The 26,379-nt window shown below is 39.5% G+C and overlaps 1 protein-coding gene across 1 annotated transcript in view; it reads left to right on the top strand.

Annotated features, from left to right (window-relative positions):
- The window catches only part of prkd1 (protein kinase D1), a 73,843-nt gene extending 48,244 nt beyond the window's left edge, over positions 1-25,599 (top strand). The window contains exons 16-21 of the mRNA XM_038291860.1: positions 2,844-3,005; positions 4,630-4,728; positions 4,960-5,120; positions 5,309-5,415; positions 21,678-21,763; positions 25,144-25,599. Coding sequence (XP_038147788.1) covers positions 2,844-3,005; positions 4,630-4,728; positions 4,960-5,120; positions 5,309-5,415; positions 21,678-21,763; positions 25,144-25,374 — 846 coding nt within the window. The 3' untranslated portion in view covers positions 25,375-25,599. The remainder of the gene's footprint in view (positions 1-2,843; positions 3,006-4,629; positions 4,729-4,959; positions 5,121-5,308; positions 5,416-21,677; positions 21,764-25,143) is intronic.
- Positions 25,600-26,379: the final 780 nt, after the last annotated feature.

The following is a 26,379-nucleotide window of genomic DNA, read 5'->3' as shown; positions in this document are numbered from 1 at the left end:
TCTCGTTCCAGGGGCTGTCTGATGCCAGCAGATGGAAGTTGATTAGGGCTGCAACTAACGATTATTTTAAAAATCGATGAATCGGCCGATTATTTTTTCGATTAATCGACGAATCGGACAAAATTTTTTTTTTATATTAACCTCTTTATTCCAAAATAAAAATTTTAGACAGAACAAACAAGCACACAAGTACAGGTTGCTCATTAACTGTACTGGTGCAATATGAAAAATAAATGTTTGTGTAAAAACTACGCAAACTTACATGAGAAATGTAGCTGTACATCCACAAAATATAGGCTACTTTGTTTCATAAAGCGCAAAAAGAGACAGGCATTTTTGTTTTTTAAAGCCCCTAAGGGGTTCAAACAATAGGTCCCCCCATTTCAACAAATGAGTTTTTTTTAGACTAGAAGAGTTCTGCCTTTTAAGACAGGAAAGTATAGCAGTTAAATTTGCTGCTTGAGAAAATACTGAACCATAGAGATAAAAATAGCCTGTGATTCAAATTATAAATTGTATTTGGAATAAAAATGAGAGAACTAGGGGTGCTAAAAAACACATCCTCCAAAGACAGGTATTTACATGGGAATGTGGCAGATAATTAATTGACATATTACTGATCTTGCTGGATTTTGTTCTGCTTTACTTCCATAAATTGCAGGATCTTCTTTTCTTTATCTTTGCCAGAAGATTTAAACTTTAAAAGCCTTGCCCTCATAATTTGCAAGTTAATTTATTTATAAAGAAAATATAAACGCTGCTTAAACAAATTTAAATGAAATTAAAAGTAAAATAAGTAGCCAACCTTATCACTGTCTGTAACCTACTAACAAGGTAAGGAAAGCATCAGATGAGCTACCTGAGAAACTAACGTTACGTTTCCCCTCTTTAAAATGAAACAAACATGGTCGCTCACCCTGCTGATCAGCTCTCTTCACTGCCATTGAAGGCTCCAACGTGTTTTCTTTTCAGGTGCTGCATCATAACAGTGGTGCTTCCGCGCCATGTTCATTTGTTTTTACAAAAGTTGCATGTTACGACTTTTTTCACTTTACAAAGCGCAGGCTATTTTAATTATTGTGATCAATTTGCGCCGTCAATCCCGGCGCATGCGCGCTTCATTTGCAGTCTGGACGCTGAGGGTAAACTCCTCACTAAAATCCTGCGGCTCTGACTGCCGTGCTGAGAGGGATTCCTGTGGGAGAGGGAGAAAGGCGTTGGTATGGGGGAGGCGCCCCACGGCAGGCAAAAGCTGCCAGTGACACCGTAAAAAGTCGCCAGATTTGTCGCTAGTCGCTTTTTTGAAAAATAGTCGCTGGAGGGGTCTGAAAAGTCGCTGAGTTGACAACACTGCAACTGCGGCGCTGACTCGCTCCGCCATATTTTTTTTTCTTCCCCCGGATGACGGCGGCGGCGGATGACGCATTAATCGCGCGACACAACTAATCGATGATTAAATTCGTTGCCAACGCTTTTAAAAGTCGATTTTTATCGATTTTATCGATTCGTTGTTGCAGCCCTAAAGTTGATTATATACTTCGACACAGTCCGGTTTCCCTGACTTAAAGAAAGGAGTCCTCTAGAAGCCTCCCTGCTGGGGAGAACTGGGCAGAAAACTTGGATTAATTCCTGTGAAAAGGCACTGTATGAATTACACAGGCTAGGATTGTCTTGCCACTCTGATGTTCCCCATAGCTTACCCTTGCCCACTAACAGAGAGATTACATAAGCCACTTTAGCCCTACCAGAGTGAAATGCGGAGGCCTGAAGTTAAAGTGAATCTCACACTGAGTCAGTAAAGCCAGACACTGTTCAGAATCGCCCCTAAACAACTCTGGGGAAGAGAGATGCAGCTCATGACTGATTGACCTATGTAGACATGGATGCTGAAGTGAAGCGCAATTGTGGAAGCAGGAGAAGCCTGATCGCACCTGCCTGCACATCACTGTCTGTCTGCCAATGGGTCCATGTTTTGGCCAAATTATTCTGTCAGGTCTCAGAACTTTGGACCCAGAATTCAGGCAGATTCAAGTGATCTATAAAAAAGCATTTATTTACTTCTCAGGGATCTCTGATTCATCAGCTTGGACTAGATGACTGTAGAAGTAGAAACACAGCAACTGTGATGGGGAACGATAGCGAACGTGAGTTTTTAAGTTCAGTCCGAGCCAAGAGGAGGGAGTGGAATCCAGTTGGATGATTTCCCACAGCATGCGGCGGAAGCCACCCAGACAGTTGCAGGAGTAGAAGCCAAAAGCGCTCCAGAGCAGACCGATGAGTAGAAGCCAGCAGACGAGGAAGAGCAGAAGTATCCGGAAGGGGAATCTAAAGTCAATGTTAATGAGGAAGCACAAGTCCAGGCCAGAATATCAGAAATCCGAAGAGGTTCCAAAGGGAAATCCAAGCCAGCGTCAGGAGACAGAACCAAGGTCATTAGCAGGCAGAATAAAAAGGAAGTCCGAAGACAGGTAGAGCAAACAGATCAGAACATGGGCAGGCAAAACTCAGAAGTTCAGGAGCAGAAACTAGTCAGGATCAGGCAATCAGAATAAACACACTATTATTTGTATAATCCACCAAACACTATAAGTATTTGGTGGAAGGAATCGTGCTATAACTAATGTTCATGTACTGTTTACACTTCTATAGGAATACTTTTTCACAGAAAGGAGGATTTCTAAAAATGAGAAGCTAAGATATAACTTTTAACCAATCCAATGAAGCGGGTGTGATGATGACTGCATTACTTTTTTTGTGGTCCTGGTTAATAATGTTATGATATGGATTAACAGAATAATGAGGTTATTTCATAATCGTTCATCATTTATCTTCTTTATTGTCAGAGTTTGCACCACCCAGGTGTGGTAAACCTGGAGTGCATGTTTGAGACACCAGAACGAGTGTTTGTGGTGATGGAGAAGCTTCACGGAGACATGCTTGAAATGATCCTGTCAAGTGAGAAAGGTCGGTTGCCGGAAAGAATCACGAAGTTCCTAGTCACACAGGTAATAATTTTGTTACTGTAATTTTGTTACTGATATACCAAAATCAGAAGTTCTAAGCCTTTTGAACTTTGGTTAAATAAAAATGAAATAAAGTTTGATGCTTTGAGAATAATTTATCTAAGCGTACTTAGGCTACATTATGGGGCTTATAGACCAAAAGCAACCCTAAACCCACTGAGCTTTCTAACCACATGTGCCATGTAGCAACAGTATTTAGGTTTCTCTTCGGAATTAAAAAAAAAAAAAAAAAAAAAACTGTTCCTCTATGAATAATAGAGTACAGTGACATTGGTCCAAGTGTCAACGTAGCTCTAAAAATTGCAATACAGACTTCAGCTAAGTTCTTTGCATTCCCAGGTTCTGAAGGCCACATCAACGGAGTGGGAGGAAAAAAGGAAAAGTATTTGAAATACAAATATTTTGTCTCACAATACATATTTTTTTCTTTCTACGTATATGTTAATCATGTTTTGTAATTTGACCAGTTTGCTTATGAATTTACTAAGTATAACAAGAGGTTATAGATAATTTATTTACTTTCCAGTCAAGGATAAGCAATTACATGAATACTGGTTAAAAGATTATAACAGTCAACTTCCTCAACTCCAGTTGATTAATAACAGTTGGCATTTGAGTGTTATTAACTCCAAACATCCAGCCTCACAACTGTGAAGAATCTGCAGTTCAATGTTTCAGGTAGCTGTACCAGCGAAGAACCCAGACTGAGTCCAGCACAGAGCAACACAAGACTTTGTAGAATCGTAATTTTTACCAATCACAGTCACGTTGAGCGTGTATGACACAGTCAGGTTGCAGCAGCAACAGACAGGGGCAGAACAGCAGCTCGACAGCCAGGTTCAGGAATCAGAACCGCTTCAACGACGGGCAAAAATACACCTTGGTTTGAAAGGTCTGGCCAGGATGAAACCGGATGTTATTTTTTGTCAATCGATGGGCAGATTGCAGCATCCTTATTCATTAAAAGCAATGGTCGGAACCAGCAACAGGGAAGTTGGGTTTTTAGCTTAGGGCTTCTTAACAGTAGGATACAGCCACTTTTCCAGCAAAGTTGGGCTGCTTATCCTAAAAGTAGATTTGCATGGTTTCAGATTCAATGGCACAAAGTATTCTAATGGAACATTGCTTTATTTCATTTAAAACAGTGTAATTGTGAATAATAAATAATAATCTGTCTATCTGTCTATCTAAACAGTTCAAAAGCATTTAAAGTTCAATATAAAAACACAACCTTTACCAAATTCAAATATTTGCATTTAAAGAGCTGTTCCCACATATCCATATGGTAAAAGGAAAAGAACATTTGAAAAGCACGGACCAAAGAGGTTTAATTCAAATAATATTTTAATAAAGTACATCAAGTTTTTCACCTCTATATCTGGTTTGTGGTGAAAGATAGAACAGGACTTAATTAAAAATATGTCTAAAACAGAATGGGTCCTGCAGTTATTAATTCAATATGTCTTGTGAATATAATGGGGAAAAAAACTGTAATAGCTGCAAAAACTGCAAACTAAATCACTCTGAAGTACCATCAGAGTGATTTTGTTTTTAAATGTAATCCTTACGATGTCGATATAAAAGTGCTATTCTTCTTTATCGTTAGATACTAGTGGCTCTGCGTCATCTCCACTTCAAGAATATTGTCCATTGTGATCTAAAGCCGGAAAATGTGCTACTGGCTTCTGCAGACTCATTCCCTCAGGTAAACTTTGTTTGTATGTATGCGTGTATTGTGATGTAAATTATCTGCTCCATTTTTGAAGATGGGTCAAAAATTCAATCAGAATTGGTCAAATATTATTGATGGCTTTAATACTAAAGATATGGCTTATAGATTATAGTAAGTTATTACACATTACCATGGTTCAAAAAAGGGACTAGCATTTGTCAGATTGATTTTGTAAGACTGCCTTCTCTCCTCTTCCTGCTGCAGGTGAAGCTTTGTGACTTTGGATTTGCTCGAATCATTGGTGAGAAGTCATTTCGGCGCTCAGTGGTTGGCACACCAGCATACCTTGCTCCTGAAGTCCTGAGAAACAAAGGTTATAACCGTTCTTTGGATATGTGGTCAGTGGGAGTCATCATTTATGTCAGGTAGGGAATCTGAGAGATAACACATTTTTGCTTTAGGAGATCATGCTTGTGGCTTTTTGCTTTTGAAATTCCCATTTCTCATTTCTACTTTTGTGTTCAGTTTCTTAAAGAGGATATTGGAGATTGATATAATCTGACCAAGAATAGTCTTATTCTGTTATCTAACCTATGGGACTGTTTATCTTCAGTCTCAGTGGAACATTTCCTTTTAATGAAGATGAAGATATTAACGATCAGATCCAGAATGCAGCCTTCATGTACCCTCCCCATCCATGGAAGAAAGTCTCGCAGGAAGGTATGTAATCTTTAGTGGTAAGGCACAAAGCGATCATATCGCAAAACATTTTCGAAAGAGGAGTTTAAAAAAATACCTGAACACTATTAAAGGTCAGTAATACATCCTTGAAATAAGGGACTATGTTGTCTGGGGCTACCCCAAGCAGTGTAAATAGGTGGTGGGTGACAGATTAGAAAAAGAGGGATTCAGAAAGCCCTATAGCAAATAAAAAGTTGAGTCAAATGACTTCACTTGGTACAGCAGCCCTATAATGAAGAAATAATTAAGGAAAACAATGTCACCTGGTATGGTAGAACTAGGACCTTGGCCTAAAAAACCAACGTCTTAATAACGTCTGATGATTGGGGGGTAGTATTTCTCCTAGGTGGAAAGGACATAAGCTCTTTGAGAGAGGCTTTGTCCTCTTCTACTCTGGAGGGGCCCAAGGGAAGAGGCAGAAATCTGAAGTGGGTGTGCCTGTCTCTCCCCCAGTCGACTGATGTTGGAGTCCACTGCGGTGAGAGGTTGATGAGAGATGAGAGGTTGATATCCCCGTGCCTTTATGTAGGGGAGAGTGCTCTGACTCTTGTCTTGGCTTAAGTGCTGAGTGGCAGCGCAGAGTACCAGGCCTTTTTACTGTCCCTGGCAGGAGTGCTGGATAGCACCCTTCTCTAATCCTTCCTTCTACTGGGAGACTTCAATGCCTATGTGGGAAACAACAGTGATATCTGAAGAAGCATATTCAGGAGGAATGCACCCCAGACTGTGAACCTGAGAGCTGTTAGTATTGTCTTTGTTGGACTTCTGTGCAGGTCAAGGATTGTAGAATAATGAATATTATTGAATTAATATAAATAACCTTATACTATTTAAATACAAGGTTATTTATCAGTGCAGTGGGCACCAGGCCACCCTGTGCCAGAGGGTGATGATTTTGTAGATGTATCTTCTGACCTTCGCCTGCATTTCTAGTACACTCGGGTGAAAAGAAGGACAAAGCCGTCCATCAATAACCACCTGGTAGGTCCATATAGTAAAAGAGGAGGATGCTGGACAGACTTGGCAAGTCACAGGGAGTAATGAGGCTGATGATGTTCAGGGATATGTTCAACTCCAAAGTCAGGGAGAGCCTATCTGTTTCCTGGGCAGGTTGGGGACCTAGATTATGCATCAACCATGTTCTCTACCTCTACAGGTGCTGGTCATAAAATTAGAATATCATGAAAAAGTAGATTGATTTCAGTAATTCCATTTAAAAAGTGAAACTTGTATATTATATTCATACATTACATACAAACTCATATATTTCAGATGTTTATTTTGTTTAATTTTGATGATTACAAATGACAACAAATGAAAATCTCAAATTCATCATATCAGAAAATTAGAATATTACTGAAGACCAATAAAAACAAAGGATTTATAGAAATGTTGGCCAACTGAAAAGTATGAACATGAAAAGTATGAGCATGTACAGCACTCAGTATTTAGTTGGGCCTCCTTTGGCCTGTATTACTGCAGCAATGCGGCGTGGCATGGAGTCGATCAGTCTGTGGCACTGCTCAGGTGTTATGATAGCCCAGGTTGCTCTAATAGTGGCTTTTAGCTCTTCTGAATTGTTGGGTCTGGTGTATTGCATCTTCTTCTTCACAATACCCCATAGATTTTCTATGGGGTTAAGGTCAGGAGAGTTTGCTGGCCAATTAAGAACAGGGATACCATGGTCCTTCAACCAGGTACTGGTAGCTTTGGCACTGTGTGCAGGTGCCAAGTCCTGTTGGAAAATGAAATCTGCATCTCCAAAAAGTTGGTCAGCTGCAGGAAGCATGAAGTGCTCTTAAACTTCCTGGTATGTGGCTGCGTTGACCCTGGACCTCAGAAAACACAATGGACCAACACCAGCAGATGACATGGCACCCCAAACCATCACTGACTGTGGAAACTTTACACTGGACTTCAAGCAACGTGGATGAAGTGCCTCTCTTCTTTTCCTCCAGACTCTGGGACCTTGATTTCCAAAGGAAATGCAAAATTTACTTTCATCAGAGAACATGACTTTGGACCACTCACCAGCAGTCCAGTCCTGTTTCTCTTTAGCCCAGGCAAGACGCTTCTGACGCTGTCTGTGGTTCAAGAGTGGCTTGACACAAGGAATGCGACAGCAGAAACCCATGTCTTTCATACGTCTGTGTGTGGTGGTTCTTGAAGCACTCACTCCAGCTGCAGTCCACTCTTTGTGAATCTCCCCCACATTTTTGAATGGGTTTTGTTTCACAATCCTCTCCAGGGTGCGGTTATCTCTCTTGCTTGTACACTTTTTTCGACCACATCTTTTCCTTCCCTTCGCCTCTCTATTAATGTGCTTGGACACTGAGCTCTGTGAACAGCCAGCCTCTTTAGCGATGACCTTTTGTGTCTTGCCCTCCTTGTGCAAGGTGTCGATGGTCGTCTTTTGGACAACTGTCAAGTCAGCAGTCTTCCCCATGATTGTGTAGCCTATAGAACTAGACTGAAAGACCATTTAAAGGCTTTTGCAGGTGGTTTGAGTTAATTAGCTGATTAGAGTGTGGCACCAGGGGCCATCAATTTTGAACCTTTTCACAATATTCTAATTTTCTGATATGATGAATTTGAGATTTTCATTTGTTGTCATTTGTAATCATCAAAATTAAACAAAATAAACATCTGAAATATATGAGTTTGTATGTAATGTATGAATATAATATACAAGTTTCACTTTTTAAATGGAATTACTGAAATCAATCTACTTTTTCATGGTATTCTAATTTTATGACCAGCACCTGTAATCAGCAACAGAAATGTTGCTTATTGTTTGTTTCTTTTAGTCAGACATTGATTTTCTGTACTCTTTGAATATTATCATATAATTAATGGAATGAAATTGATTAATATATCAATTTAACAGCACCTTCTGCAGGGATGTTTGCCAGTAAGGGATCCTGCATATCTCAATCAGATTTGCTCATCAGTCCACAGGTGGTTTGGTGCATTTTTCTAGAAACCATAAACTGTTTTAGCTTTGCAGAGTAGTATTCCCTCATGCTGCACTTTTGTTCATATTCTATATAGTCAATGTGGCATGCTGAGTTCCTCCTACCAAGAAAGACATCATGCCCCGGGGGTGATTGGCAGCTGACTGCAGGGTGATCAGTAAAAAGATCCTCAAGTAGGAGTTCAAGTATCTTGGGGTCCAGTTCATTTATATGGTAAGAATAGAACAGAAGACATAGGAATAATTTTGCAAGTATGGATTCTCTCCCCTGTAACCTAGAAATATCATCTCATTCTGTTTCACAATATGTACTAACAACATAAAAAATAACAACACAGAAGAAACTATTCCCACTTCACTGGGCATATGCATACTCCTGCTAATGCAATAACAGCTATTATTCCGGCAAACTTTGTATTTTCGAAGATGATGATTTTCACTAATGTTGAATACTGTTTGTTGACCCGATAGCTTTTATTATAGTGTTAAATTTGACACACAATTGTTGTTTGTTCCATGCAGCAGCTACTATCTAATCTGAGTGATAGGTATAACAATTGCAATAATAAGTACATGTTTGTATAATTACGCTGCAACAATCCCGCCCCCTTGATAAACGACCAATCACATTCACTTTATTCACTCGTGGTAAGTCGAGCACCACTCGGGAGAATTCAGAAATGCAACGGTTGGAACAGCCCTTTCCCTATGACGTTAAGGTTGCTGCATAATATAGTAGATCTGGGAATTTGACTCTAAAACAGTTTTTCTAAGAGAATTTAAGTTTGTATGTATGTGGATCAGAGTTGCTTTTTTGTCTGAGATTTTTTGCCTCTGGTGTAAAATCCTGTGAAATTGTAAGGGTTTCCTGATATTTTCTTCTTTTGGGAAACTTATGACGTAACCACAACAACCAAAGTAACATCTCTAAAGCTGAAATAATCCTTAAACTACCTCTGCAAGTACCTTCTGAGTTAAAAAGGAGGTGCCAGGAATGCAGAGCAGTAGCAAAGAGAAAAGAAAGTACATTTTAAATTTAAGCCATCTCTTCTACCAATCATTTTAGGTAATGTGAGATCATTGGAAGACATTAGAAGCAAGGACCAAGCCAGAATATTAAAAATGCAGAAACTTTTACTGAAATATGGCTTCAGGATGAAGTCTCAATATTTTTTTAATAATTGAATAATTCATCTCATATTGGGGAAATTTACCTCTGCATTTAACCCATCCCCTTAGGGAGCAGTGGGCTGACATTGTGCGGTGTCCGACGAGCAATCAGGGATTAAAGGTTTTGCTCAGGATCCCAGAGTGGAGGCTCCCTCTTGGAATTAAACACCTCTCTGCCAGTTTTTCTGACCATACAAAAAGGCAAAGTTTTAAAAAAGCCTGGAAAACTAAAGGGAGATAGTTTGACAGTGCTTGTGAACAACATATAGTGTCATCCAGAATATTTAACTATGAAGATGTCACTTCAGCCCAGATATTGAAATGAAGACAGTTGGTTTTTGACCATATTGACTGCCCAGAGAGTTTACAAGTCCTCTCTATGTAACCATTTACATTCCACCTTCTGCTATTGCCGACACTGCATTTGACATAATCAGTTATGTTGTTACTTAGCCATAGACACAACTGCCAGATACATTTCTGTCAATGACTGGTGATTTTAATCATGTCTCACTCCCTGCTACACTGCCTACTATCCATCAGTTTCTCAGCTGCTGTACCAGAGAATACAAAACTTCTGACTTATTTTATGCAAATGTCAAGGACTCGTATATTTCTGAAGTAAGAGCTCCTCTTTGGAAGTCAAATCACAATCTTTTTTTCACATGAAGCTGAAGAAGCCATGCAAGGTTCTTTTAAGGCTACAGACTAGGATGCACTGTTAGCCACAGTACAGTACTCTTTCCATTCCTTTTTACTCTGTACACCTCTGACTTTCAGTACAAGACATAGTCCTGTCATCTCCAGAGATCTTGGGATTACTCTGCTATCATGGGGTGCATCAAAGATAGTGTAAATGCCCTGGTGTTCACCTGGACAGCAAACTTAGCTGTTAATGGGAAGTTGTCTTCAAAAAGGGATAGAGAAGACTGTACTTATGAAGGACGATTAGGACCTTCCACATTTGCAGCAAGATACTGCATATTTTCTATAAATCAGTTGTGGAGCATGTGATCTCTTCAGCCATCGTGTGCTGGAGTACCAGCATCAGAGAGAATTACTTTGAAAAGCTAAACAAACTAAAAAGAAGAAGAAGAAAAAACTAATACCTTTGCCTGTTACTCTTTGACCCATGTTTTTAATGCTCTTCTCTAAATATGCCTAAGAAAATAAAGCAAATATTTGTTGTACTCACAAAGTAGTAAAATCCTGGGCTACTGTTGACTACTGAAAAAAGCCCACTGTTTGCCTATTGTAAAAATCTTTACGGCATAACCTAAGAGAGTAGGGTTCGAAGTTAATAATCCTTTATGTACAGGGTTACCAAAGACACAGAAAGAAATGTTGGTTGCACTTTGACTCTGCTTGAAACCAGCTCACGCTATCTCAGCAGAGCTCTAAATGTTGCATAGAGCCTTCCTACCCTGGACAGCAGCTTTTTAACTAGCAACCATCAAAGGATTCAGTTACCCAAAATTCTCAAATCCTCAACCTTAAAATCTGTCCTCAATTTGTTTTCTACTTAGCTTGCTATGTGTAACATCTATATTGGATTGCTCATAGTTTTTGTTTCTCTCTTTTCTTTTTATTGTTGTTCTACATTTGTATTTTATGGATGTTACATTGGAAAGGTGGATGTGTGTTTCTATTGTAAGGACCTAACAGAAAGTGGATTATCTGTATTTTCAGGATTAATTTAGGCATTATGATTATCTGGTGTTGTTCCAAATAATATCCTGCAGATAATAAATAAATGATTAACTAGAACTGGAGTTATAGTTAATTATTTAACCTATTCAAAATCGGAGGTGAAATCAATTTAGTGGTATATAAATAATGGTAGCTTTAATTTACTTACCAGGGATTGTGGTTTCACCTCTGAAGGGTTCCTGGACCGGCTGTTGAAATCCAGGTATCCACACCAATCTAGTGACCCAGGCTAAGTTATCAGCAGAGCTATTAATTATCAATAAAGAACCTTTTATCTCTGTTTATTCGCACTATTACCAAAGGGGGTGGATCTGACCTGAGTGATAAATCGTCCGCTATATGAAACACAGAACTACTACAAGTTAAACAATGATGTCTTTATTCTAATAATTCAGGATTACAGAAAATCTAACATCTATGCAAACACTACACGCTTTTAGAAAATAAACACGAGGTAGATTAAATGACTAGTTTAAAGAAATCAAAATAAAAGAATAAAAAAAAAAGAATAAAACCCTAAGAGTCCGTTTAACTGGCTTCTGAGATTGTCCAAAAGATGCCAGATGTTAATACATTCACTAATGTCAGTTGGAATAGCAGCAGGTGTGATAATAACAGTGCAATTAATCAACATAAAATTTATATATTCAGCTTAAAATGGTAAATGGTTAAAAATGCATTAAACAACAGCAGCAGAAGTCGTTTTGTGTATGGGGAAGGCACGTAAATGTATGGGAGGCCTCTCTCTTGCAACAATATCTGATTCAGAAAAAGATGTTGAAATGTCTGAAAGGTCGGACACAGGCGAGAGCGTATTGGGAGACGGAGACCAACAAGACCTCCCTCATCCTTGGCCCTATCTCAAAGAATTTTTTTCGAAATAGTTGAAAAATTTAGCTTTCAATTCATATAGTGGCATCTGGCTGTTTTTTTTAAAGGTTACTTTATATTTTTATACTCTAAGTAGTTTTAGGAGCACATACTTTTTCACTTTTACTTGAGTAAAGAGGTCAAGTTGATACTTCAACTTTCACCAGAGCGTTTTTAAACTGCAGACCTCGATCAATGCCCCAGGGCCTAAATCTGGCAGGCCAATCACAACGCAGAGATGTGTTTTGAATGTCTGGATGCAAAGTGGGTGGGGTTTTGAGGGCGTGAAAGCTGTGCAACGCTGGAGAAAGCACAACAGTAGCATGCACTGCGGCAATTCCTGTTGTTCAATAAAAGTATGTTGGCTCTGAGTTTTTCTTTGTATCCGGCTGCTGGGTCTTGCCTCTTGTTTGCCGCACTGCTCCCAGGTCCTCTGCGTATCCTGCTCCATGTCAGTTGCTTCAGTTGTTCAAAGACCGTTTCTGGTGCCTTAACGACCTGCACAGCGTTGCCTCTACTGGACATATCTTCGGTAGCTTCCACCACCGAGTTGTAAATCTTTATTTCATCAGCATATTTCACCCTCAGCCGGGCTGGAAAGAGGGTCTGAAAAAGTAATCCGTTGCTCCTTCAGGATCCTGCTCACGTCTGCGTATACTTTTCGTTTTTTCAAAATCAGAGGGGGATAGTCATGATCCAAACACACTTGCTTGCCGTTCCATGTAAAACCTTTTTTTCACAATAATAGATCACGGTGGAGCTTCGCTTGGGGGTGAAGGGCCTAGAGAGCGGTGTGCCCGTTCAATATGTATGTCGAGCTCGTCTTGGGAAAGAGCCAAGCCCTCACATAGCAACTTTTCATTGATGCCGAGTCCCGTTCTGCCGACTCGGGTACGCCATAAATGCGGATGTTGTCTCTTCGTGTACGGCTCTAAATGTCCATTAGTTTATCCTCAATTCTTATCTGTAGCTTTATTATTTCAGTGACAGCATCCTCCGTGATTAAAATACCCTCCTCCTGGCCGTCATCCAGATGCGCATTATTTTCCTGTCGGAAGCCTCTTAATTCCTTCAACGCCATCTCCCATTCAGCCATGTTCCTACTGTTGCTTGCTTAGCTCAAATCAAACGGAGCAGCCCTACTTCTTTACAGCAGAGGTTCGAGATAAATAGCTGTTAGCATTAGCCATATTAGCAATATTTACTCGGGTTAAAATGTCCGCTTTTTGCACCACAAAGCATTGACGTATTTCGCTTAAACCTTTTTCACCTTTATAGATTTGTTTTCTTCATTTTAGTGGAGTTGTGTTTTCAATTTCTTAGATTTCTCTCGGGAGCCCTCTCACAGAATGGCTATCATGGGGACGTTCAAACCGGAAGTCCCGGAAATTAGTCTTTTAAAGCAATTTGCAAGTATCTTAGCGTTTATTTTCATGTCAAGTGATATCAGATAGATTGGACCTTGCCTTTCTTTAATATAAGGTCTATCAGGGCTGGTCCTTGGCTTTTTTCCTACTATTCCTTTTTAAACATCTAAAATATTCTTTCTGTCATTATTTGTGGACATAAAGATCTAAAGAGAAGAGTCATCTCCTGGTCAGACCCTGTAATTCAGTAAAAGGGTAAAGAGTAAAAAATATGCACGCCCAGGAGCAGGCCAGTAGCTGGAATTTTGTAGAGGATTTTGCTGCCATCCAGCTCGCTTTTAATTGGGAAGGGCCATTTTGACTGGCTGCTACTGTAACGAGCTAATAACTTCCCTGCCTTATCAGGAGATTTAAAATATTTTTGCCTGGCTCGGAAGAGTTCAAATCCCACTTTTTGTAAAAGTATCTCATTATGCTCATATTTCAGTTTTACAGGCTTTCTCAGTTTCTGTGGGGTGAAGTTCTGCTTCAATTGTTGCTCAGTCTCTACAACTTTTTTCTCCAAAACTGCCATTGATGTCAAATTCTTTCTTTTCCTGTGGGAAGAAAACTGAATTGCATGTCCCAGAGATGGGGAATCAAGTTTGGGACTCGTAGCTTAGTCGCACCTAAGTCGCTTATTTAGTGATTTCAGACTCGACTTAGACTCACAATTTCAGGCTTGTGAACAATTCTTTATTTTTAAATTTTTCTGTTTTTCTTTTACTACTTTGACAGTCTGATTGCTGCTTGGCTTGTTTACTTACCCCCACAGAGTACAGGCAGAATAACAGCAGAGGGGATATCAGGCAGTCACATAGCACTGACATAACGCTACGTGACGCAGCTTCTGTAGGAAAAAATACACAATAGTGGGTCCACCGCAATTCAACCTACCACCTGAAAAGCCACCTGGAAAGGTTAGTTACTGTATCATAGATTAGCTTTTTGGTACTTTAATGTACAACTGTAACTTTCTGAAGGACTGGTGAGTACATGCCCCCAGCAATAATCTCCACATTTTTCCCCCTTTCTGCTCATTTACTTTAACCAGCAGAGCTGGGTGCAGCTGTCTGTGTTCAGAGTGTTTTGAGTCCCTGTGTGTTTTTCCTCGCTCTCCTGCTACTCTCGTGTCGGGCCTATCAGTGAAAAATCCTCGGATGTGTCGATTTGAGACATACTGTTATTGGGGTCGCTATTCACTGTGCACAGAGAGCTACATGGAGAAGGAGAGACGCACAGCTGCATTTAGTTAATTTAACCGGCAGCTATTTCGATATATGTTTAAGCAAAAGCTAGGAGACAGGTTGGGTAAATAATTAGAGATGCCACCAAAAAATCAGTTTGTTAGACTTGCGGAACTTTTTCAGCAAAAGCAGCAACAGATTGTAAGTTTATACAAGTTAGTATTATAATGCAATAAGCTTAAGAAAACATAGTTTAAAGTAAAAAGTCCGGTCAGCAAGGAATAACCAATGGATCATTATTTATACTTGAAACTAACACATTCGCAGTTAATTAATTAATTTAATGTTAATCAGTAACAAAATGAAAGCAATAATTTTTATTGCGATCACTGAGTCCGGGAGTGGCCAGTTTCGCCCAAATATAGTAACACCTCACTCCTGTCATCTTCCAGCACTGACGCCACGGTGCGGTAAGCCTAGCGCCATTCTCCCCACTTTACCAGCAAAATCAATGGGAACTACTAGAAACATCTGCAATCAACAAAAATTATTGAAGATTTCCAGCGGACATCACCATTGAAATGCACCTGAGCCATAGTTAAACTGACAATGTCCACATGCATGGCAGCTAGATGTTGGAATATATTAGGTAAAAGTGGAAAAAAAATGTTCTTTCACCTTTCCGATTCCTGATCCTCCACGGACGGGTTTGTTGTTGGATTGCCAACTTGAAGAGGGACGATTTGCCATCAAACTTTTGGCCAGAGAAAAAAAACACGTATTTCATCCATACTCTCTGCTTCACATAGTGAAGCATCGCCATCATGGATAATAACTTGTTTTGACAAACACCAATACAACACCGAGACTTGATCAACAGCCGATACCGCACTGTGACGTCACAAACCGGTAGGTGGCAGTAGTGTTCTTTGACAAACATGGATGCCTCCAGTAAAGCACATTCAAATAAAATTATTCCTAAATAAAAACACTTATTGAGAAATATGTAATAATTTCACACTTAAAGTACTTTCAGAGGTTTTTATCCTGAATGTGACCGGACTTTTCCTTTAAATGTTGTGTGTTACTAGTTAAGAAAGCTGGGCTTCTCAGAGGACCATGACTCACAGTTACAGGTTAAAATTAGCACATGTTGCTGTTGTTTTCTGATTTAACAGACAGTCTTTTTCTGGATGGATGGATGGATGGATGGATGGATGGATGGATGGATGGATGGATGGATGGATGGATGGATGGATGGATGGATGGATGGATGGATGGATGGATGGATGGATGGATGGATGGATGGAATGAATTTAAATTGTGTACATACTAGGGTTGCACAATAATTGCTGTTGGCATCGGTATTGGCTGTTGTTCATTTTTTTATATATATTAATGTTTTTGAGCCCTATTTAAAGAATGCACTAAAATGCATCTGTCTACCTATAAATATAAATATCAGTTTATTGTGCTACTCATTTGTTCTCAACAATAGGAAAGCATTCAGTAATAAAAAAAAAAATATATATATATATGTATATATATACATATATATATACCGTATTTTCACGACTATAAGGCGCACTTAAACGTCTTTTTTTCCCCTCAGAATGTGCGGTGCGCCCTTTGGTGCGGTGCGCCCTATGTGTGTTGCAACTGCGACTTTTGAGACCACCTCATTGAGGAGATGATGAAAGAGTGGCTGAATGTAAGGAGACCAGGTGGTTTTTTTCCACTCATCACCATCGCTGTTAATATGTAACTCCATGCGTGCCCATCTCACAGCTGATGTGAAAAACATGGGGAAACAAATTAACGCTGTGCTCGCTGTTCAACCGCTCGACATCGGTGTGAACCGGACCCAGCAGGTGCAGCAGAAGCAGCGAGTTTACATGCAAAGTCAATGGTTGACGTGCGTATAGGCGCAGCAAAAGGTCCCGCAGCGCGTTTTGAGCAGCAGGTGCAGCGAGTCGGGAGCGTTTAAGCATCTGCCGACGCGCTGCTGCTGCTCAGATGGAAAAATTGAAGTTTTGCCGCTGGAAGCGCCGCATCAACCAATCAGAGAAGCTGATCTGGGAGCTGACAGCGAGACAGACACAGCGCTCTGATGACATATTATATTAACGCAAATGAAAAAGGCTGGATGGATGAGGAGATGATGAAAGGCAGGTGTATGTGAGGAGACCAGGTGGTTTTTTCCACGCATCACCATCGCTGCGTGCCCATCTCACAGCCGATGTGAAAAAAAGGTGAATCAAATGAACGCTGTGCTCGCCGTTATCCCGGGAGGTCTGACAAAGGAACTTCAACCGCTCGACATCGGTGTGAAGCGGCCGTTCAAAGTAAGGCTGCGAGCGGCGTGGGAGTGATGGATGACAGACGGAGACCACAGTTTCACGATAAGTGGAAGGCAGCGCCGGGCAAGTTACGCCACAGTTTGCGGATGGATTGTAGATGCTTGGACTAACGTGTCTGCTGGCTCTGTTGTTCAAGCTTTCGCAAAAGCCGGCATTATTTCTGAGGAGCCGCGCTGCACGGAAAGTGACTCTGACAGCAAAGAAGGGGAAATTGGCATGTCTGATTTATCGCAGCTGTTTAATTCAGAAACAGAGGATGATGACTTTGATGGGTTTGATTAATACTTTGTAATAAATACATGAATAAAGCACAATCATACTCAGTTTTGCTCCCGCTCTATTTTTCTACCTGAAAACTTAATTCAACAGCAGCCTCTGGCCGGGTCTCCTCCGCGTATACCGCGGTGGCTGGCAGGTGTTTTTTCATCTAAATAATCTAAATCTTGCAGCTATATTTGCTGTGATCAGTGGGAATAAAGTAGTTTTAATATGTTTTTAAAAGAGAAAGTCCACCTGAAAACTTAATAATTGCAGTCAGTTCATCCAGATTATCTATTTCTGTCGGAGGCGCTCAGACCCCCACATACCAGCGGTGCGCCGACAGTAGAAATCTCTTCAACAGCAGCCTCTAGGCTGGGTAGCCTCCGGGTTCACGCGGTGGCTGGCAGGTGTTTTCCATCTAAATATTTTTAACTGCAGGCACCAGGATACCGGTAATAAAAGCGAACATATTCCGTCGTCAGGTTTCAGGATTTTAAGTTAATTTAGGAGTGATCACAGCTCTGTGTCATCTGTGATGTGTCTGTCTCACGGCCAGCTCCCAGGTTTGATTAATACTTTGTAATAAATACATGAATAAAGCACAATCATACTCAGTTTTGCCCCAGCTGTATTTTTAAATACGCAGTAGAGGTATTTAAAGGTAGTAGAGGACATGTACCTGTATATAAAAAATGCGCCCTATAGTCCGGTGCGCCTTATGTGTGTGGTAAATACAGAAATGGGACACATAACTGAGACTGCGCCTTTTAGTACGGTGCGCCTTATGGTCGTGAAAATACGGTATATATATATATATATATGTGTCTGTATGTGTACTGTATATGTATATATATATATATATATATATATATATATATATATATATATATATATATATATATATATATATATATATATATATATATATATATATATATATATATACACTCACCGGTCACTTTATTAGGTACCCCATGCTAGTAACGGGTTGGACCCCCTTTTGCCTGCAGAACAGCCTCAATTCTACCTGGCATAGATTCAACAAGGTGCTGGAAGCATTCCTCAGGGAGTTTGGTCCATATTGACATGATGGCATCACACAGTTGCCGCAGATTTGTCGGCTGCACATCCATGATGCGAATCTCCCATTCCACCACATCCCAAAGATGCTCTATTGGATTGAGATCTGGTGACTGTGGAGACCATTTGAGTACAGTGAACTCATTGTCATGTTCAAGAAACCAGTCTGAGATTGATTGCAGCTTTATGACATGGCGCATTATCCTGCTGAAAGTAGCCATCAGAAGTTGGGTACATTGTGGTCCTAAAGGGATGGACATGGTCAGCAACAATACTCAGGTAGGCTGTGGCGTTGCAACGATGCTCAATTGGTACCAAGGGGCCCAAAGAGTGCCAAGAAAATATTCCCCACACCATGACACCACCACCACCAGCCTGAACCGTTGATACAAGGCAGGATGGATCCATGCTTTCATGTTGTAGACGTCAAATTCTGACCCTACCATTCAAATGTCGCAGCAGAAATCGAGACTCATCAGACCAGGCAACGTTTTTCCAATCTTCTATTGTCCAATTTCGATGAGCTTGTGCAAATTGTAGCCTCAGTTTCCTGTTCTTAGCTGAAAGGAGTGGCACCTGGTGTGGTCTTCTGCTGCTGTAGCCCATCTGCCTCAAAGTTCGACGTACTGTGCGTTCAGAGATGCTCTTCTGCCCACCTTGGTTGTAACGGGTGGTTATTTGAGTCACTGTTGCCCTTCTATTAGCTCGAACCAGTCTGACCATTCTCCTCTGACCTCTGGCATCAACAAGGCATTTCCGCCCACAGAACTGCCACTCACTGGATGTTTTTTCTTTTTCGGACCATTCTCTGTAAACCCTTGAGATGGTTGTGCGTGAAAATCCCAGTAGATCAGCAGTTTCTGAAATACTCAGACCAGCCCTTCTGGCACCAACAATCATGCCACGTTCAAAGTCACTCAAATCACCTTTCTTCCCCATACTGATGCTCGGTTTGAACTGCAGGAGATTGTTTTGACCATGTCTACATGCCTAAATGCACTGAGTTGCCACCATGCGATTGGCTGCTTAGAAATTAAGTGTTAACTAGCAGTTGGACAGGTGTACCTAATAAAGTGACCGGTGAGTGTATATATATATAGATAGATAGATAGATAGATAGATAGATAGATAGATAGATAGATAGATAGATAGATAGATAGATAGATAGATAGATAGATAGATAGATAGATAGATAGATAGATAGATAGATAGATAGATAGATTTGAATTTGCACTATATGTCTTTTATGCTTGGAAGTGGTTATCTTGTATGATGCTGCCAGTTGTTAGAATAGAAAGGATTTGAACATAGTAGAAAATATTGGACACAAATTACAGCTAGCTAATCACATACCCTTTATTTGCTACCCTTCTGCAGTTTGATAGTATATCACTAAGTAAGCCGGAGCCATATAGGACAGCAGAGTGACTCATGTTGATGTCTCTACATGCAGTGTGTGTTCACTAAAGTTGTCAAGTTGTCACTAAGACTGTTTTATTAGTGACTCACTCCCTCCTCAGCCAGGAAGCTAAAGCAGTTTTCCATCCACCTCTTCATGCTGCCAAAGTGAGGTAAAGTGCAGTTTAGAAATAAATGCAGAAAAGTTCCTGCAGATTAAATGTCAGAGTAAAGTAAGGATAACATCACCAGATCTGTGTATTTTATTGCCCCATTTCAAAGAAAAGATTCTTACTACCCAATAATCCAGTTCAATAATAGAAATGAAAAGAGCATAAATCAGTTCCATCTGATTTTCAGCATTTTCTGTAATCCCTGTCTTCCCATAATAAGGAAGAAGTCAGAAAACGTCTACTGATCTCTTGCTTTCAGTGATAATAAAATGGCTTTAAAAGCCATGGTGCTTTGTAGATACAGAAGAAAAAAAAATAAGACTGATGATACTAGCGTTAAAGCCACCAATTGGACCCATTTGGAGAGGCCTAGTCCTAACAAGGCTATGACAGGTTTTAGTCCCATCCCGGTGACCTTTGACCCATTCCGCCCCCACCACCACCAACACCCCCCCACAGATAGGGAGATGTACCACTGAAAGCTTCAGTGGGAGGTGGAACTATGGCATGTGGCATTCGCTGGCCAGGTGAATTTTAATGGAGCAAAATCAGACGAAACTGGTGAAATTGTTAAAGCTTTTGCGTTTGTGTTAATGTACCAAACTGCTTTCAGGATGCTGCCAGGAAACAGCTGCTGAGTTCTCTGTTCTAAACTCTGCCCTTGTATTTTGATACATTTATTGTTACATAGAGACTTAGCAAGCAGTCGCTTCACCTTGCTTTCTGCTGCACTGCAGCTCCCTCTCTACAGTAGCTTTTATCCTGCAGTGGAGCCGACTGGGAATGTGCAGGCTGGCATCCAGTTCCACCAATCATAGGAGATAAACAGATATGGCACACTTACTGGTAGGAAAGAAATATCAATAAGCTTTACATTGATGCTTATCGTCGTTTGTCCATGTGTTGAAGTGATAGGACATCAGCAATCTTGAGCTTAACCACATGGGGATGATGGGTGTGAGCAGTTCATAATGGTGACGACATCACTTAGACATCCCATCTGTGATTGGTTGTTTCAGCCTAGAAGTGGTGAATCTTTTTGATTGGCAATAGGACCACCAGGATAAGGGAAAGGACCTTATTTTATTTGTCACAGAACATGTACTATTCTACTGTCAGGATATAATGATTTAAATAGAGCTGTTAAGTCACTACAGTTACATACTGCATCTTTATTTGTTGGTGGCAGTGTTAGCGCTTACCTTATCAAACCGCATATGAAATGGATATGGATATCCAGTTAAAATTGAAACTGAATTGAATTAAATTCAGTGTAATTTTATCAATAGGAGGCCACTTCTTATTAAACATGTAATTAGTTCACCTTAGAATTCAGAGGCCATCCCTGATTTTATAAAGAACTAACCATTAATGTAGAGGTCAAATTGAGCCAAAATAAATACTGACAAATAACGTATTAATGTATTCTTTTGTAGTGAGTTTTATTGCATGGCAAAATATACAAAATTCCTTTTCATCCAAAAGTTTGCAAACTGCTGACCTTTTCAGTTGGTTTTAGTCTTTTTTATGTGAAAATGTAGGTAATAAGACTAGAAAGTTTGTCTTTTTTTGCATGTTAACTTCTTATTTGAAACATTGTGAGGAAAACATTAATGAGAAGTTTACCTGTTGCTCGCTTTTCTTTTTTGCAGCAATCGATCTGATCAATAACCTCTTGCAAGTGAAGATGAGAAAGAGGTACAGTGTTGACAAGACTCTCAGTCACCCCTGGTTACAGGTATGAAAAGAGTGAATGAATCAAACATCACATAGAGATCATGTTGAGAATATTACGAAAATAAGGCAATTAATCTTTTGTAAATTTTTGCTTTCCCATTATAATGACTTTTTTGTAAATCTACTGTATTTTTAAGAGGGGAACAAACATTGCAAGGTATTTTTTTTATCGATAATGTTAGATGCATTCTTCAAATAGGTTGGGGGAAAGATGGTTGTTATGAAAAATGATGATAGCTTTCATACTACTTAAGCTTTTTTAATTTATGTGATAACTTTACCTTTTACTTTCATTATATGAGAGGTGGAGTATAGAAAAATATGCATGCTTGTAATATACCATGCATTGATTGCCTAAAACATAATCATGTAGATGTGATTGATTAAAAATCACTTTAAATCACTTAGTCAGTTTCATCTACTTTACATCATAATCCATAGTTTTGCTTTTAATAATAACCTCCATTATGTTAGGCTTGTTAATTAAATTAATTAATTAAGATCAAAATATCTCTTAAAAAAAAAAGAGCTGGCCAAGAGTATCAACTGATAGTTTAAAAAACATTTCAACCTAAATTTTTTAAATATTTTTTGTTTTCTTTATCTGAAAGCTGTTGAGAAAATTACATTTTTTACATTCAAATGAAACAACTGTGCTAAAGTATAGGGTTGGGCACCAAGACAAATTGACTGGAAATGGTTCTTATCTTTCAATTAACCCGAAATTGTGCAATTTTTTTTATGTGCAATTCCTAGTATCGTTGCCCAGCCCAATAATAAGAAGTGGAAGCTTCCGCTTAGTGGGCTGCGGCATTCAAAGTGTTGCTTATAGTTAAGTAAAGAAATGACCAGTCTGCTACCTGCAACAATGGTGATTGGATCATTAAATTCACTTTCAATTTAATTCAGTTTATTTTTATATAGCACCATTTCACATCAAGTAATCTCAAGGCACTTTACAGAGACAATTCAACCAGACCATCCAGTCTGCGACAGTGGAGAGGAAAAACTCCCTTTTAACAGGAAGAAACCTCCAGCAGAACCAGGCTCAGTGTGAGCGGCCATCTGCTGGGGCCGACTGGGGTTCAAGGAGACAGAAGCAGAGATACAAAAAGCAGCTGTAAAAGACGGCCCGTCCAGGAAACACACAGCCAGGCAGACGAGCTCCGAGCCAGCTCCCATGTCAGAGGATGAAGAGAGCACGTCCAGTTAGTCACAGTCAGAGAAACAGGACCACACTGGAAAACAGGCCGATCTCCAGCATCTATAAACAAGGGTGTTGATGGAAGCAGCACAGCTGATATTTCTCTCCAGGATGGTGTTGAGTAAAATTAAATCTTGAATCCTTTCTTCTAACTTATCTGAAGATAAGTGGATAAGCTTCACAACAATTTGTTTCTGTTTCTCTATGCCTATGGAGTCAATCATGTGCCCAGAATTGAGGATGCTTGGATCCATTTTCAGCTGATTGCACAAAAACACAAGTTATGAAGAAATTTCAAAAAGAACACAATCCAGTCAGTACCCACCATATTTGTATATTTCCATATACATTAGATTTCATTATTTAGTGGTGAGAGCTAATGTTGGTCACACCTTTGTGACTTGCCATGTGACTTACCTGTGGAGGCCATATTTCATCTTGACATGATGATGTCAAGATGAAATATGGACACTGGTTCCCAATGTCCAAAAAGTATGATCATGACATATGGCACAACAATGGTGTCAGAGCCAAACAGGAACAGACGATGCAAAGCTACTATAAAAAAAGCAGAGAGAGCAGAACGTTAGAGATTTAACTAACAGATACTGCATAGTGGGAGAATAGAAATAGAATGAAGCAGAATGATGAGAAAGGGGTCCCCATGTCCTCCAGCAGTCTAAGTCTATAGCAGCATAACTATAGAGATAGCTCAGGATAACCTGAGCCACTCTAACTATAAGCTTTATGAAAAAGGAAAGTTTTAAGCCTAGCCTTAAAAGTAGACAGGGTGTCTGCCTCATGGACTAAAACTGGTAGTTGGTTCCACAGGAGAGGAGCCTGATAACTAAAAGATCTGCCTCCCATTCTACTTTTAGAAATTCTAGGAACCACTAGTAAACCTGCAGATTGAGAGTGAAGTGCTCTGTTAGGAACATAAGGAACAATCAGATCTCTGATATCAGATGGAGCTTGGCCATTTAAGGCTTTATATGTGAGAAGGAGGATTTTAAATTCTATTCTGAATTTAACAGGAAGCCAATGAAGACAAGCCAGGATAGGAGAGATATGATCTCTCTTTTTCATTTTTATCAGAAAGTAAAGTATAACTACTTAACTTACATAACTACAGTTTGTGGACTTCCTGATAGCAAAGAATTACAATAGTTCAGCGTTGAAGTAACAAATGCATGGACTAGTTTCTCAGCATCACCCCTGGACAGGAGATTTCTAATTTTTGCAATATTCCACAGATGAAAGAATGAAATTCTGGAAACCTCTTTGATATGGGTTTTAAATGACAGGTCAACTATGTCTTTCTTAGAAAAAGCCCCCTGTGGAGCTAGTTTACTATTAGCTTTTCCAATATAGAAAGTGTTAATAGATCAGTGTCTCTTTGTTAATTTTGTATGTCTGCTTCTGTCTCCTTTAACCCCTTGTCACATGGCCGCTCACACTGAGCCTGGTTCTGCTAGAGGTTTCTCACTTTTAAAAGCTGTCTCTATATTCATGCTTGGTGTGAGGAATTTCTTTTGAGTCAGTGAAATCAGGTGGTTTTCTGTAGATAGAAAAGTTTTAACCAATCTGACTAGATGAACTGATTGAATTGTTTCTGTAAAGTGCCTTGAGGACATGTTGTGAATTGGTGCTATATAAATAAATTGAATTGAAACTACTTTTTAAAAATGACAACTCTTCAGACTACATTGTATCTTTGATCATATCATATAAACTGTACACAGACTGTCACCTGTCAGCTGAGCGATACTCATTTAGATTTAAATGCTTTTTATATCCATCTCTTCATTCTTGTCACAGTAGCCACAAATAAACAAAAGTATAGATTGTTATTTTACCAATCCCACCCACAATATAACTAACAAGTCAAGGTTCAATAAATTTCAGTTTTATTAATTCAAAACCAATTAATTTGCAAACTTTCTTCACGGTGCATTTGATGCTGTTTGACATATTTAGGTATGTTACAAAAACTCTCTGTGGACCATTGTATGTGACCGCTTCTAAAGTGTCTACTACAGTACTAATGTAAAAATAAAAGTGCAAGTTTGGTCAACACTAGTAAAGACAAAAAAATACATATTTTTTACATAGAATTTTCAAGAACACTTGTTTTTAAAAGTACTGTAATCTTGGGGTGTGTTTTTTTCCCCCTCCAGGACTATCAGATGTGGATAGACCTAAGAAATTTAGAGGGTCGAATGAATGAGCGGTACATCACCCACGAAAGTGATGATCTACGTTGGCTGCATCATGCTCAGCTCAGTGGCCTTGACTACCCCTCAAATTGCATCAGTAGCTCTCTCAACGATGTTGATCATGGGAAGGAGCATCACCATGAGAAGGAGGAGGAGCTGGAGACCCTTAGTGAGAGGGTCAGTGAACTCTGAGGACACAAAGTGAATTAAACCTTAAAAATTAAGTTCAGACTTTTTCTGAAGGAGATGTTGCAAGCAACCTTTTTGGGCAGGTATAAATTTTCATTCAAATCTGTTTCTTTTCTATGAAAATACATATTTAACTATCTGAAATCTCAAAGTTAGAATGTTCCAATGCCAAAATCTGGTTGGAGTCTTTCGTATGGAGTTTGCTTTTTCCCCATGTATAATTTCTCCTTGACAGATATTATGTAACATTAAATTTAAAGTCAGTTAGTTTCTCTACATACCAGAAAGACAGTTCAAGGTTTTCCTCAAGCTAACTTTGAATAATTCAGGCTTTCTGAAACAACCTTGCAATGTATAAACAAAAGAAATATCACCTTGTTAAATCATGAAAGGGAACTTTCAGAAAAAAACATGAGCTATCAAAAGATATCCCAGAACAAATAAAACAATATTCTATTCTCTACAATATCTGTACTGCTAAAGGTACATCATGCTTGGAAATCCTTCCTTTTCACAATGAAAAGCATTCAGTTGTGGTCTTTACAAAGTAGCCCTTCAAGGCTTTGATCTGAATACCTCATTAACAAAACCTTTACAAATACTTTACTCCCCTTTTGTGGTTTGTCTTGCTATTTGGTCTGGTGAATTGTTGGCTTTTGGTGAGCTGTGACTGTGTTACTGTGACTTTGCACGATTCTCAGTTTACAAGAGTAAATTTGTGAGTTTCGCACGGTTTTATGTTCTCGCCAAGTCTGTTCTTGATAAGAACACAGGTATGGACTCAGGGAGTACAGGAGCATGCAGTAAATATCTATTAGAATTGGATCAGATGCGTACTCTTTACATCACGACATGTACGGCACATCTGAAGCTAAATTTCTCCTCCTGTTATTAGCAGTCTCTAGTTAATAATAAATTGTAAACTTTTTATTTAGAAGATGTCAAGGCTCAGAACAGAGAACCCAGTATTCAAGAGACAGACAGCATGATATCTTAAAAAGCATGTAT

Source organism: Cyprinodon tularosa, unplaced genomic scaffold, assembly GCF_016077235.1.
Source record: "Cyprinodon tularosa strain WSP-4 unplaced genomic scaffold, ASM1607723v1 ctg302, whole genome shotgun sequence".
Lineage (NCBI taxonomy): Eukaryota > Metazoa > Chordata > Actinopteri > Cyprinodontiformes > Cyprinodontidae > Cyprinodon > Cyprinodon tularosa.
This window is presented reverse-complemented; position numbering and strand designations above follow the sequence as displayed.